Source organism: Mercenaria mercenaria, chromosome 15, assembly GCF_021730395.1.
Source record: "Mercenaria mercenaria strain notata chromosome 15, MADL_Memer_1, whole genome shotgun sequence".
NCBI lineage: Eukaryota > Metazoa > Mollusca > Bivalvia > Venerida > Veneridae > Mercenaria > Mercenaria mercenaria.
In genome coordinates this window covers 71,954,182-71,967,681 of record NC_069375.1, presented here as the reverse complement: position 1 = coordinate 71,967,681, position 13,500 = coordinate 71,954,182, and the positions used below count along the sequence as shown (strand labels likewise).

Sequence of the window (13,500 nt, the reverse complement as noted above, 5' to 3'; positions counted from 1 at the left end):
TAATATCTCAGTCGAAATTTCAATGATTACGGACCCTAGAACAACGGAAGTTTAAGTCCGATGAGGACCATTGATTGATATTTTTAGCATAACTCTGATCCTGACCGTCTGCTTCAGACATAAAACCGAGCTGAATTCATTATCATGTGTTATATGTATACATGATTGTATTATACATAAGTTATGCATTAGTATTAGCAATAAAACATGACTAAACATAACATATTGTTAAGGAGATAATGCACCAGGAGATATCTCCTACACAGATTTTACTATACATATTTAATTAAAATCAGTCTACGATAATACTTACAATATCTTGCTCAAACAGAATCAAATATGACAAATTTTCTACTTCTTGCTCTGCTTCTTCTGTCATATTGCTGTGTAGTTTTGTGTCGAGACCACCCGAATATACTGGACACATGCTTTGATGCCAAATACCACAAGTTGAAGCCAGTTCCTGAACCAAACCTGCACGGACTGGTAAGATGCTTGATTAGTATTAAAGATGCAAGTTTGGCAATTAAGTATAATTATCATGAACAATTTTGGTTACTAGCACATCAACTTATAATAATATTTTACTGACTTCTTAACTTTCCTCAATTAGATTGTAACTGGATATTTCAGTCTTTTGAAAATTGCTTGCATTACACATCATTTTGATTTTGCTATGATCAAATGATGTAAGCTATAAACAATTTAATTCGTCTTCGTTTGTAGTGTTCTCCGTGGAAATCACGTGCTTGCTGCGAGTCAAACACAACCCTAGCTTTTCACCTGAATGATGTATGGATTGGATTTACTTGGAACCATTGCCCTGGACACAACTTGTCAGAAAGCTGTAGGAATTGGTTCATGAAAGATCTGTGCTTTTACGAATGTTCACCTAATACTGGGCCATGGATCACAGAGGTAACATTAGCAACTGATTAACAGTACAGTTTCAGAATTTTGCCAGTTAAAAGCTGACTGCAACACTTTTTTACCTAGAAATTATCTGTATCTTGTATCATAGCTCGGTGATTTTTCTTAACAAAGTTGGTGCATGTAAATCGTATACACTGAGTACAGGGTGCGGTAACTAAAAGTGTGCAGGTATTTAATACCCGCACGCTAGTTACCGCACTGCTGGATAGGAAAGTATGCCAGCGTGTCTGGAACAGTAGACAGCGAAGTGTATTTTATTGATTTTCTGCTCTCGCATTGGTTTATTTTACCTGGGCTTTATACATTCATTCACTTGAACTGCTGTATATGGCAATGTGGAACGCCTACAACTACCATATATGGATGGCTATGATACAAAATAGAAAGAACATTAAAACTCTCGGGTAAACGAGTTTTACTCGGGGGCTACGCCCCCGCGTACAAATCGTTTACCCTCGAGTTTCAATGCTCTTTCTATTACACAGTCTATATATTAGTTAAAAACTATCTACACAATGATCTTTTCACAGTCTATATATCAGTGCATCGTTAGTTAGAAATGATCTTTTCACAGTTATATATCAGTGCATCGTTAGTTAGAAATGATCTTTTCATAGTTATATATCAGTGCATTGTTAGTTAGAAATGATCTTTTCACAGTTATATATCGGTGCAACGTTAGTTAGAAACTATCTGTATCACAGTCTATATATCAGTGCATCGTTAGTTAGAAATGATCTTTTCACAGTTATATATCAGTGCATCGTTAGTTAGAAACTATCTATATCACAGTCTATATATCAGTGCATCGTTAGTTAGAAATGATCTTTTCAGTTATATATCAGTGCATCGTTAGTTAGAAATGATCTTTTCACAGTTATATATCAGTGCATCGTTAGTTAGAAATGATCTTTTCACAGTTATATATCAGTGCATCGTTAGTTAGAAACTATCTGTATCACGGTTTATATATCAGTGCATCGTTAGTTAGAAATGATCTTTTCACAGTTATATATCAGTGCATCGTTAGTTAGAAATGATCTTTTCACAGTTATATATCAGTGCATCGTTAGTTAGAAATGATCTTTTCACAGTTATATATCAGTGCATCGTTAGTTAGAAATGATCTTTTCATAGTTATATATCAGTGCATCGTTAGTTAGAAATGATCTTTTCACAGTTATATATCAGTGCATCGTTAGTTAGAAACTATCTGTATCACAGTCTATATATCAGTGCATCGTTAGTTAGAAATGATCTTTTCATAGTTATATATCAATACATCGTTAGTTAGAAATGATCTTTTAACAGTTATATATCAGTGCATCGTTAGTTAGAAACTATCTGTATCACAGTCTATATATCAGTGCATCGTTAGTTAGAAATGATCTTTTCAGTTATATATCAGTGCATCGTTAGTTAGAAATGATCTTTTCACAGTTATATATCAGTGCATCGTTAGTTAGAAATGATCTTTTCACAGTTATATATCAGTGCATCGTTAGTTAGAAATGATCTTTTCACAGTTATATATCAGTGCATCGTTAGTTAGAAACTATCTGTATCACAGTCTATATATCAGTGCATCGTTAGTTAGAAATGATCTTTTCAGTTATATATCAGTGCATTGTTAGTTAGAAATGATCTTTTCACAGTTATATATCAGTGCACCGTTAGTTAGAAACTATCTGTATCACGGTTTATTTATAAACGCACCATTTAAAATGTTATGATTATTCTGTTGTTTTTCAGCATAAAATAAGTATCAGAAACGAGCGTTTTCAGCATACACCTTTGTGCACCAGTCAATGTACCAGCTGGTGGGAGGCGTGTAAGGACGATTATACATGTCTAGATAACTGGGGTAAAGGTTTCAACTGGACAACAGGTTACCTTTATATCTTTCTTTTCACAACAATTAGATAGGAACGAACTGAAACCATATCTAAGTTTAAAATTAACTTAAATGAAGTTTATCTATGTAACGAGGATATACTTGGCCTTTAAACGAATTACTAGTACAGATATTATGTTATTGATCAAATAATCTAAAATAATATTGGCCTTTGAGTGGTTTGTCGCCATTCACAGTTTAGATGAGGGGAAACTGAACCAAGAGGGCGTTTATCCGGAGAGGTTACATAGCAATTAGTACCTTCAGGAATGATGTACCGTGTAAATTGGATGATAAACCACATAATTAATGCTCATATATTTCATAAGGTAATGAACCAGAAGACATGCTGAAATTTGACGTCATAATTGCATCATAATGCTTTCTTACCAGTCCGTGCGACAACCCATTTTTTTTATCTTAGAATAACAATGTACATAGCTTGACCGTCTCCATTGATCAACTTGCTATCAAATTGATCCATATTTAAATACAACTAAAACTGGCCTTGTAAAATAAAGATATACGAAGTGGTCCGTCACATCAAGGTTCAATGGCGTTGTTACTGTGAACCGTTGTAACTTAAAATTTACAATCTCTAAATAAGCTGTTGAAAACATGCGAGTGCCCCTTTTAATTGACTGTGTTGTTTAATTTCTCTAATGTCGAGTACGCTCGTTATTATTGCGACAATACATGTATTTTAATCTTCAAATAGAAATTTAACTTCTAATTTGCAGGCGTGAATACATGTCCTGTTGGTACAACATGCCAGCTATTCAGTCAGATGTTCAAGAACAACGCCACGGCTTTCTGTAACCAGATCTGGGATTACTCGTGGAAAGTTGTACCGGATACACGGCCTTGCATGAAGATCAACTTTACTGGAACAAATCCGAACGACGCCGTGGCCGAGTATTACGCAAATATAAATGCGACGGGAAAGAACACAATAAAACATTTTCTCTTACTGGCTGCTTTATTAATGTCTGTTTACAGTAACAACTGATTTGACACGGACTGGCTGTTGACCGAACTTCTTTTCAAACTTTATACACAGATCAAGTGTTTCATTTTGTTACAAAAAATGTATAGCGCCCTCTGCCAATAGTTATCGTACCGTCGCGTGCTATATTTGCGAGTCGGATGATGGCTATGGAATCGGTAAAACAGAGACAGAGGTTAGGCCTGTCAGGTGTAACGTAGGTCATCAAAGATTTGGAATAAAATTTGTACATTTTACCTGTATTATTGCACTGCACATTCATTTAAATTCCTAACAGTATGTATTTTAAAACGGCTACATGTATATTATAATTATGCATTTAACTGTCGCCGGGATAATAAAATAAAAGCTTTGGAAATAAATTTGAAATCTGCAACTCATGAAGATGTTCGGTTTAGCCGGAAACTATATCCCACTGCAAGCAAGTGCACTAAACTTAATCGTGCTTTTAGCATAATCATCGAGCTTTTCTTTCTAAAACTCACGAAAAGTACGAGGGAAAATACAGTGTACAAATTCCAAGAAATGTAAACGGCGTATGCAAAAATTATAGCTTCAATTAAGATATCAAAATATAGTTTCTTGGCTGGATTCAATGTTGTTGTTTTTTTACTATAAACACAGAATAGAGCCAGTCAAAAACACGAGCACTACTTTCATGACGGACTTTCCAGTGTAAGTGGGTGTGTAAAATTTTGTCTAAAGTACGATGTGACTTTTGACCTAATGGCCCAAAAACAATACATGTAGCCATCTTTACAATTATCATCCTGTGAAGTTCGAATGATGTTTATCGTAGAATTCTCTTTACTGACTGGAAACCGTTTCCAGCTCTAAGGTCACTGTGACGTTGACCTTCGATCAAAAGATCTTACATACACCAAGAATATCATCCTGGGGACTGCGTGGACAGAGCGTTTTTAGTCGGTAGGTCACTGTGACACTGAATTTGACATACTGTCTGCAGTCTCGCGATGACTGTGACCTTGACCTACTGACCCAAGAAACAACCAAGGTCATTTGCAGGTCACTGGCAATCTTTAAACGTAGTGTAATAGCATTAAGCCAAAATGTTCTCTAGTTGTGAGAAAAAGGTTTCAGACTCGAGTTCACAACAGTCTGCAGTTCACGGATCATTCTGACCTTGACCTTTTAACCACAAAAACACCGCCTGCCACAACAGGGGTCACATTTTGACCATAAGCAATCAGTCCAAGAAATATGACAGTCATAGTACCAAGCCATCTCCAATTATTGATCAGAGACTGCATTCAGTATGCGGTCAGTAGAAGGTCATCCACTGACCATATGTGCAATTGTTATCTTTAGCCTGGCGAGCACTGTAACCTTGTCTTTCAAACCAATGTCCCATCTACAAACCACAGGTAAATATCCTATGAAATTTGATGGATGTAGGTCCAAACGATCTCTAGATATTCTATCTACATACACACCTACCTACCCACCCCACCCTACCTAATCTCTTTATAATGGCTCACACCTCTCACGAGTATTATGGGCAGGGTGCGTGTCGATGATTAGTACAGAATAAAAGAGAAGAAACTTAAAGACCGTTCTTTCAGCGATAGTAAGAATGTGAAAGTGTCGAATGTTGTTTAAATGTTAAAAAGGATAGAGTAAAAGGATAGAAACAATTGCAGTTTACTTAGTAACTGAGCTGGGCCACTTCCTAGCTGCTTGAAGGACTCAAGGTCAGGCAGGGTTGCAGTATTTGGAGGTAACCCATTCCACAAGACTGTAGCATGGGGAAAAAGGAATATTTCAAGTAATCTGAACTGACATATGGACTTAACAAAGACTTAAGGGATGCAGTAAACCTGGTAGGGGCCTATAAGTAATTGGGAGAGGGATATAGCTACAAGGCCATGGTATATCTTGTGGAACATGAGGAGCTCTGTTCTCAAGCGTGCGCCAGTCAAGGGTATTTTGCATTTTGTGTTGCGCTGGAGTAACGGGAATAATTATTATTGTGCTGGACCATTTCCAGCTTGTGAATGTTGACCTGTGGTGCTGGACCATTTCCAGCCTGTGAATGTTGACCCGTGGTGCTGGACCATTTCCAGCCTGTGAATGTTGACCGTGGTGCTGGACCATTTCCAGCCTGTGAATGTTGACCCATGGTGCTGGGCCATTTCCAGCTTGTGAATGTTGACCCGTGGTGCTGGACCATTTCCAGCCTGTGAATGTTGACCCGAGGTGCTGGACCATTTCCAGCTTGTGAATGTTGACCTGTGTATGTGGTGACCATGCACATGAGGCATATTCAAGCTGCGGTCTGACCAATGTTTTGCATGCTAGAGTTTTGATGCTTTCATGTTTTGTTTTGATGTTAAGTTTGATGAAACCTAGTTTTCTGTTTGCATTTGTTGTGATTCTGGGGATATGTGTGTCCCATCTAAGATCGTGACTGGTGCCGACTCCAAGGTATTTGGCATCTCTAACTGGAGACAATGTTTAGCCATGAAGTTTATAAGGGAATTCAATGTGTTTCCTGTTGCATGTGAAGCCTTATATTTACTAGGATTAAATTCCATGTCCCATAAAGATTCCCATTTCTCTAACTTGAGTTGATCATTTTGTAGCCTTTGACAATCAGTGGGAAGTTAACGCGAGACAGATGGACGTGTCATCTGCGAGCAGGCGAACCTGGGATGTGACCATGTCAGGGAGGTCATTAATATAGAGTAGGAAGAGGGTGGGGGGGGGGGGGGGGGGGGGCTCCAGAACAGATCCCTGTGGGACACCGGACGTGACGGGGACTTGATCAGATGCAATGCCCTCAACTACTACTGACTGGGATCTGCCTAATGAATGACTGTATCCAAGACATGATTTGGTCACACACACAGTGTTCTAGGAGCTTGTATAGTAGTTTTAAGTGACTGACCTTGTCAACGGCTTTACTAAAATCAAGCAGGATACTGATTATAAACCAACAGCAGACCACCTACTGCAATACTTTGTTTGTTTGCTTTGAGTTTAACGCCGTTTTTCAACAGAATTTCGGTCATGTAAAGGCGGGCAGTTAACCTAAACAGTGTTCCAAGATTCTGTACCAGTATAAACCTGTTCTCATTCAGTAACTTGCATCACTGTGCACTGAACATCTTAAGTACTGACCTCAAATAAACAAGAGCTCGTCGAACACGAAATGCCCCCCTTGATGCATTCAGTAATTGCACAAGGAACAGAAATTATATGCTCGCTGTAAACAAAAGTTCTACCATTCTGGTTTAATCTGACCTTGACCTTTAACCTAACAAGAGATTACAGAGAGATCTTGGCGCCATCCACTGAGCCATTTTTGAATGTTCCAAATTTCAAGACAAGCTCAAGGTTAAAATCAAGGTCAAATTTCATTTCGATACAAAACAAAGCTGTGGCTTGAGAAATGTGAAAGTAGGTCACTAGATCAATTTTAAGGTCAAAGTTCTTTTCGGTAGACAGAACTATGCATTTGCTTCAAATTCGGATGCTGTAACTTGAGAAATGTGAAAGTAGGTAATAGGTAAAAATTAATGTCAAATTTCAATTCTGAACACAATTCAAATTTTGAGCCTGTAGCTTGAGAAATGTGAAAGTAGGTAATAGGTCAAAATCAAGGTTAAATTTTATTTCGGAACACAAAACTATGCAAGTGGTCCAAATTTGAAGCTTGTAGCTTGAGAAATGTGAAAGTAGGTCACTAGGTCAATCTCAAGATCAAAGTTCATTTCGGTACACAAAACTATGCATGTGGTTCAAATTTGAAGGCTGTAGCTTGAGAAATGTGAAAGTAGGTCACTAGATCAAAATCAAGGTCAAATTTTATTTCGAAACAAAACTATGCAAGTGGTCCAAATTTGAAGCTTGTACCTTCAAAAATGTGAAAGTAGGTCACTAGGTCAATAACAAGGTCAAAGTTTTTTCGGTACACAAACCTATGCATGTGGTCCAAATTTGAAGTAATGTGAAACTAGGTCACTAGGTCAAGATCAAGGTCAACTCATGTCAAGGTTCATCTTGCCACTCAAAGCTATTCATGTGGTCCAAATTTGAATGATGTAAGTTATGGACATGAAGATTCAAAGGTTTTCCCTATATAAGTCTATATGAACCATGTGACTCCTGGGGTAGGGCCATATTTGACCCTAGAGGGATAATTTGAACAAACTTGGTAAGTTGGTAGAGAACCACTAGATGATGCTACATTACAAAATATCAAAGCCATAGTCTTTGTGGTTTCGACAAGAAGATTTTCAAAGTTTCTCCCTATATAAGTCTATGTAAACCACGTGACCCCCAGGGCGGAGCCATATTTGACCCTAGGGGAATAATTTGAAAAATCTTAGTAGAGGACCACTAGATGACTTCATATACAAAATATCAAAGCCCTAGGCCCTGTGGTTTTGGACAAGAGGTTTTTCAAAGTTTTTTCCTATATAAGTCTATATAAATCATGTGACCCCCGGGTTGGGGCCATATTTGACCCCAGGGAAATAATCTGAACAATCTTGCTAGAGGACCACTAGATTGTGCTTCATACCAAATATCAAAGCCCTAGTCCCTATTGTTTTGGACAAGAAGATCAGAAACCGTTTAACTGTTCCTGGCCAATGTGACCTTGACCTTTGACCTAATGACCTCAAAATCAATAGGGGTCATCTGCTGGTCACACTGCGAAAAATATGTGCAAATACGGGGGTATACGGTCCCGTATATGTCTAATATACGAATATCATATAAAAGGGATCTTTCCTGAAAGTATGATCAAAACCTATGCCTTAAACATACTTTTGGACCTTGACAATCCCTAACTTTGAATACTGACATAAACTGTTGAAACTTATTTATGCTAAGTATGAATGAACGGATCCATGTGAGAAAAACATGAATGTCTAATTAAAGAATATGGGATTCCCGTATATGGAATGTTCCATATATGGGAAAAATGTTTCTGTATACGCCCGTATAGTAGGAGTATACGGAATGCTAAACTCCCGTATACGGAACCATTTTCCGCAGTGTCATGGCCAACCTAACTATCAATTTTCCTGACATAGGCCCAAGCGTTCTTGAGTTATTGCCCGGAAACCATTTTACTGTTCCTGGTCACTGTGACCTTGACCTTTGACATACTGACCTCAAAATCAATAGGGGTCATCTGCTGGTCATGACCAATCTCCCTATCAACTTTTGGGACCCTAGGCCTAAGCGTTCTTGAGTTATCGTCTAGGAAACCGTTTAACTGTTCAGGGTCACTGTGACATTGACCTTTAACGTACTAACCTCAAAATCAATAGGGGTCATCTGCTGCTCATGACCAACCTCCCTATCAACTTTCATGATCCTATGCCCAAGGGTTCTTGAGTTACCATTTGGAAACCGTTTTACTATTCAGGGTCACTGTGACCATGACCTTTGGCATACAGACCTCAAAATCAATAGTGGTCATCTGCTGGTGATGACCAACCTCCCTATCAACTTTCATGATCCTAGGCCCAAGAGTTCTTGAGTTATCATCTGGAAACCGTTTTACTATTCAGGGTCACTGTGACCTTGACCTTTGGCATTCAGACCTCAAAATCAATAGGGGTCATCTGCTGGTGATGACCAACCTCCCTATCAACTTTCATGATCCTAGGACCAAGAGCTCTTGAGTTATCATCCGGAAACGGATTGGTCTACATTCCGACCAACTGATCGACCAACATCTGCAAAACAATATACCCCTCCTTCCTCGAAGGGGGGCATAGTAATTATGGGTCATTTACCATTCATATATCACACCTGTATTAAATGTGATCTTAGACAAAAGCATTCTCTAGTTATTTGGCAAAAAAGTTCAATATGACCTTGAGATTGACCTTCTTAATAAGTTTCGAGATCCTAGGCCCAAGCGCTCTCAAAGTATCGTCTGGAAACCGTTTTACTGTTCTGGGTCACTTTGACCTTGACTAACTAATCTCAAAATCAATAGGGGTCATTTGCTTGTCATGACCAGTCTTCCTACCAACATTTCTGATCCTAGGCCCAAACATTCTTGAGTTATCATCCAGTTACTTTGACCTTGACCTTTACCTACTGATCTCAAAATTAATAGGGGTATTTTGCTGGTCATGATCAATCTCCCTATTACGTTTCGTGATCACACCCAAGCTTTCTCTAGTTATCATCCGGTAACCGTTTAACTGTTCCAGGTCACTGTGACCTTGACCTACAGACCTCAAAATCATCTGGGTCATCTGCTTGTCAAGACCAACCTCTCTATCAACTTTCATGATCCTAGGCCAATGCGTTCTTGACATCATCCAGAAACCCACCAACAGACATCTGCAAAACAATATATCCTCAATCTTCTTTAGGGGCATAAAAATCCCTGGAAAATACTGAGATACACACTGCAAACTGTGTAAATCATCAAAATGTTATAGAAAGATATAAGAGACAGAACACTTAATATACCCATCAATAGAATGATTTATACTCCTGTGAATAGATGGCATGCTTTATACCCATCAACAGGATACTTCATACACCAATCAACAGGATATTTACATACTAATAGACAGAACACTTAATATACCCATCAATAGAATGATTTATACTCCTGTGAATAGATGGCATGCTTTATACCCATCAACAGGATACTTTATACACCAATCAACAGGATATTTACATACTAATCAACAGGATATTCTATTTATATTCATCAAAAGAATACTTTATACACCTATCAAACAGGATAATTTATAAAGTGTTCACACAAAGTAGAGAAGAAAAAAAAACACTGACTTTTTCATGACCAAAACCTTTGTGTTCTGAGAAGGACCTCCATTCTCCCCATCAGCCAGCCCTTACCACCTTTCTTGTTAAAATGATAACTGTAAAGGTGTTCCAGTTTTACAAACCGCTATATTATTTTAGTGCAAGGTCTTGTTTGTTTTGCTTTGTTTTGGGTTTACCTTAATGGCATCTGTAACACCACGAAGCTACAAAACAACAAACAAGAGGGTCATGAGAGTCTAGAGAGCCTCACCTAGTATTGACCTTAAATATATATGATATTGTTATGGCTTAGGAAAACATTAAATGTAACAATTCTCTTTAGTATGAACAAGGCAGTCTGAAAGACAGCTAAATCCCCCGCTACTGCTATGGATAGTGAAAGGGTAAACCTTTGACCTTTAGCTGTGACCTTGACCTTGAACTGACATGGCTGACTCATGAATTCTGCACAACGTCTTGATGAGGTGATCATTTGACCCAAGTTTCATAAAAAATCCTTCAAGGGGTTTAGGAGATACAGAGCTCAAACCTTTGACCTTCAGTTGTGACCTTGCCCTTGAGTTGACATGTCTGACTCATAAGTTCTTGATGAGGTGATCATTTGACCCAAGTTTGATGAAAATCCTTCAAGGGGTTTAGGAGATACAGAGTGGACACAAAATGGAAGGCTCAAACCTTTGACCCTTAGTTGTGACCTTGACCTTGAGCTGGCATGACAGGCTCATAATTTCTGCACATCATTTTGATGAGGTAATCGTTTGACCCAAGTTTCATGAAAATCCTTCAAGGGGTTTTGGAGATACAGAGCGGACACAAAATGGAAGGCTCAAACCTTTGACCCTATGTTGTGGCCTCGACCTTGAGCCGGCATGGCTGACTCATGGGTTCTGCACATCCTCTTGATGAGGTGATTATTTGACCAGTTTCATGAAAATCCTTCAAGGGGTTTAGGAGATATGGAGCGGACATGAAAGTGTTACGAACAGACGTAGGACAGAGACCATTCCATTGTGGTGGGGGATTAAATATATGATCTATAATGTGATGAAATAAAATGTGAATTCGGCATCAGCCTGATCAGGGTTCAAGCTAGCCAAGACTTCTCCCTCCAGTGAAAATATACTGAAAGACAAAGTCAAGCAGAACATATGCATTAAGTTTCGTCAACATCCATCATTCTAAATTAATGCACACTTGAAACATTTTGCTTGAACAGTCTGATGGATGTTGACGAAACTTGATGCAAATGTTCTGCTTGACTTCTTTTTTCTTTCCAATGTTCTACCTGTCATGTTTCTTGACAAATATTTTTAATCCCCCACCACTTGTGGCGGAGGGTTACAGGAATGGTCCATTTTGTGTCCACTCTATCTCCTAAGCAGGAAAATATTACCCAAAATGTTAAAATATCAAAAGAGTTTTAAGTTCAAAAGGGGCCACAATTTGACCAAAATGCATATCAGAGTTACTGTACTAGTTTTATAACTGGAAGGCACATGTAAAGTTTCAATTCAATATCTGCATTAGTTTTGGAGATAGTAACTTGCATGTAAAACTTTTACCAGAATTTTCTAAGTCCAAAAGGGGGCATAATTTTGCCAAAATGAATATCAGAGTTATGGGACTTGCTGCTATCAACTAGTTTTATAACCCTGAAGACACATGTGAAGTTTCAAATCAATATCTGCATTAGTTTTGGAGATAGTAACTTGCATGTAAAACTTTAACCAAAATTTTCTAAGTCCAAAAGGGGGCATAATTTGCTCAAAATACATGTCAGAGTTATGGGACTTGACCCAGAGAGGTTGGTAATTGACCTAGAAAAAGAAAAAATAAGTTTCAAAGCTATATGCCTTTAATTGATGGCTGTATGTACTTGCATGCAAAAACTTAACCAAGGTGTGACGCCGACGCCAGGGTGAGTAGAACAGCTAGACTATAAAAACCATCAAACTGAAACATGAAGATAATATGCCCATCTCCTCTTAATTATAAACCTTCCTATGAAGTATGGCGAAAATTCCAAGAACTAGTTGCTGAGAAATACTCCCAGACAAGTATTGTACTATTGTAAAAGTAGAAATTTTTGTGAGTTTTCATTTTCGCTATATTCGCAAGGCCCTACCGGTACATTTCGCGAAAATAAATTCTCACGTAAATATTCACCATTAGTATAATTCAAATTCAAGTATGATACTATTTTTACAATTTCGCAAATATTAAACCTTCAAATTGGTGAAATTTTGACCCAGCAAAAATATGTGCTTTATAATATACTACTGTTGAATAATGGGAACACGAAGAAAGTATGCGTACCTCCTCTTGATGAACCTTCCAATGAAGTATGGCTAAATTCCAACCAGTGGTTGCTGTATGTGACTCTGGACAAGCATGTACTAGAATGTACTATTGTTGAATAATCAAAGGCAATAACTGGGTGAAAATCATCTGAACAGAACACAAAGGTAATATGTGCATCTCTTCTTAAGAGTGAAGCATCCTTAGTATTAAGTTTCACTAAATTCGAACCAGAGGTTGCTGTGAAATACTCCGGATATGAATTGTACTACAGTTTAATATTGTTGAATAATCAAAGGGCAGTAACTGCGAAAAATCATCCAACCTGAACACAAATATGCACATCTCTTGATAGTAAACCTTCCTATGAAGTTTCACTAATTTCCTGCCAGTGGTTGCTGAGGAGAAATACTCTGTACAAGAAATGCAGAACAGACAGCCTTTGGGGAGCATAATAAACTTCTTCCTTGCTGATCAAATTTACACAATACTGCTGATGTTCTGCAGAGTTGGTTGCCTGATTTTACAAGCATCAGCATTCCTTCCTGCCTGATTTTACATGCATCAGCATTCCTTCCTG

At 38.1% G+C, this 13,500-nt stretch overlaps 1 protein-coding gene across 1 annotated transcript; it reads left to right on the top strand.

Annotated features, from left to right (window-relative positions):
• The first annotated feature begins 204 nt into the window (after nucleotides 1-204).
• LOC123558557 (folate receptor alpha-like) lies at nucleotides 205-4,213 on the top strand. The gene is made up of 4 exons (XM_045350433.2): nucleotides 205-486; nucleotides 727-918; nucleotides 2,686-2,821; nucleotides 3,568-4,213. Exons 1-4 carry the CDS (start codon nucleotides 340-342, stop codon nucleotides 3,834-3,836), a joined length of 744 nt encoding a protein of 247 aa, XP_045206368.2. The 5' UTR covers nucleotides 205-339; the 3' UTR covers nucleotides 3,837-4,213.
• Nucleotides 4,214-13,500: the final 9,287 nt, after the last annotated feature.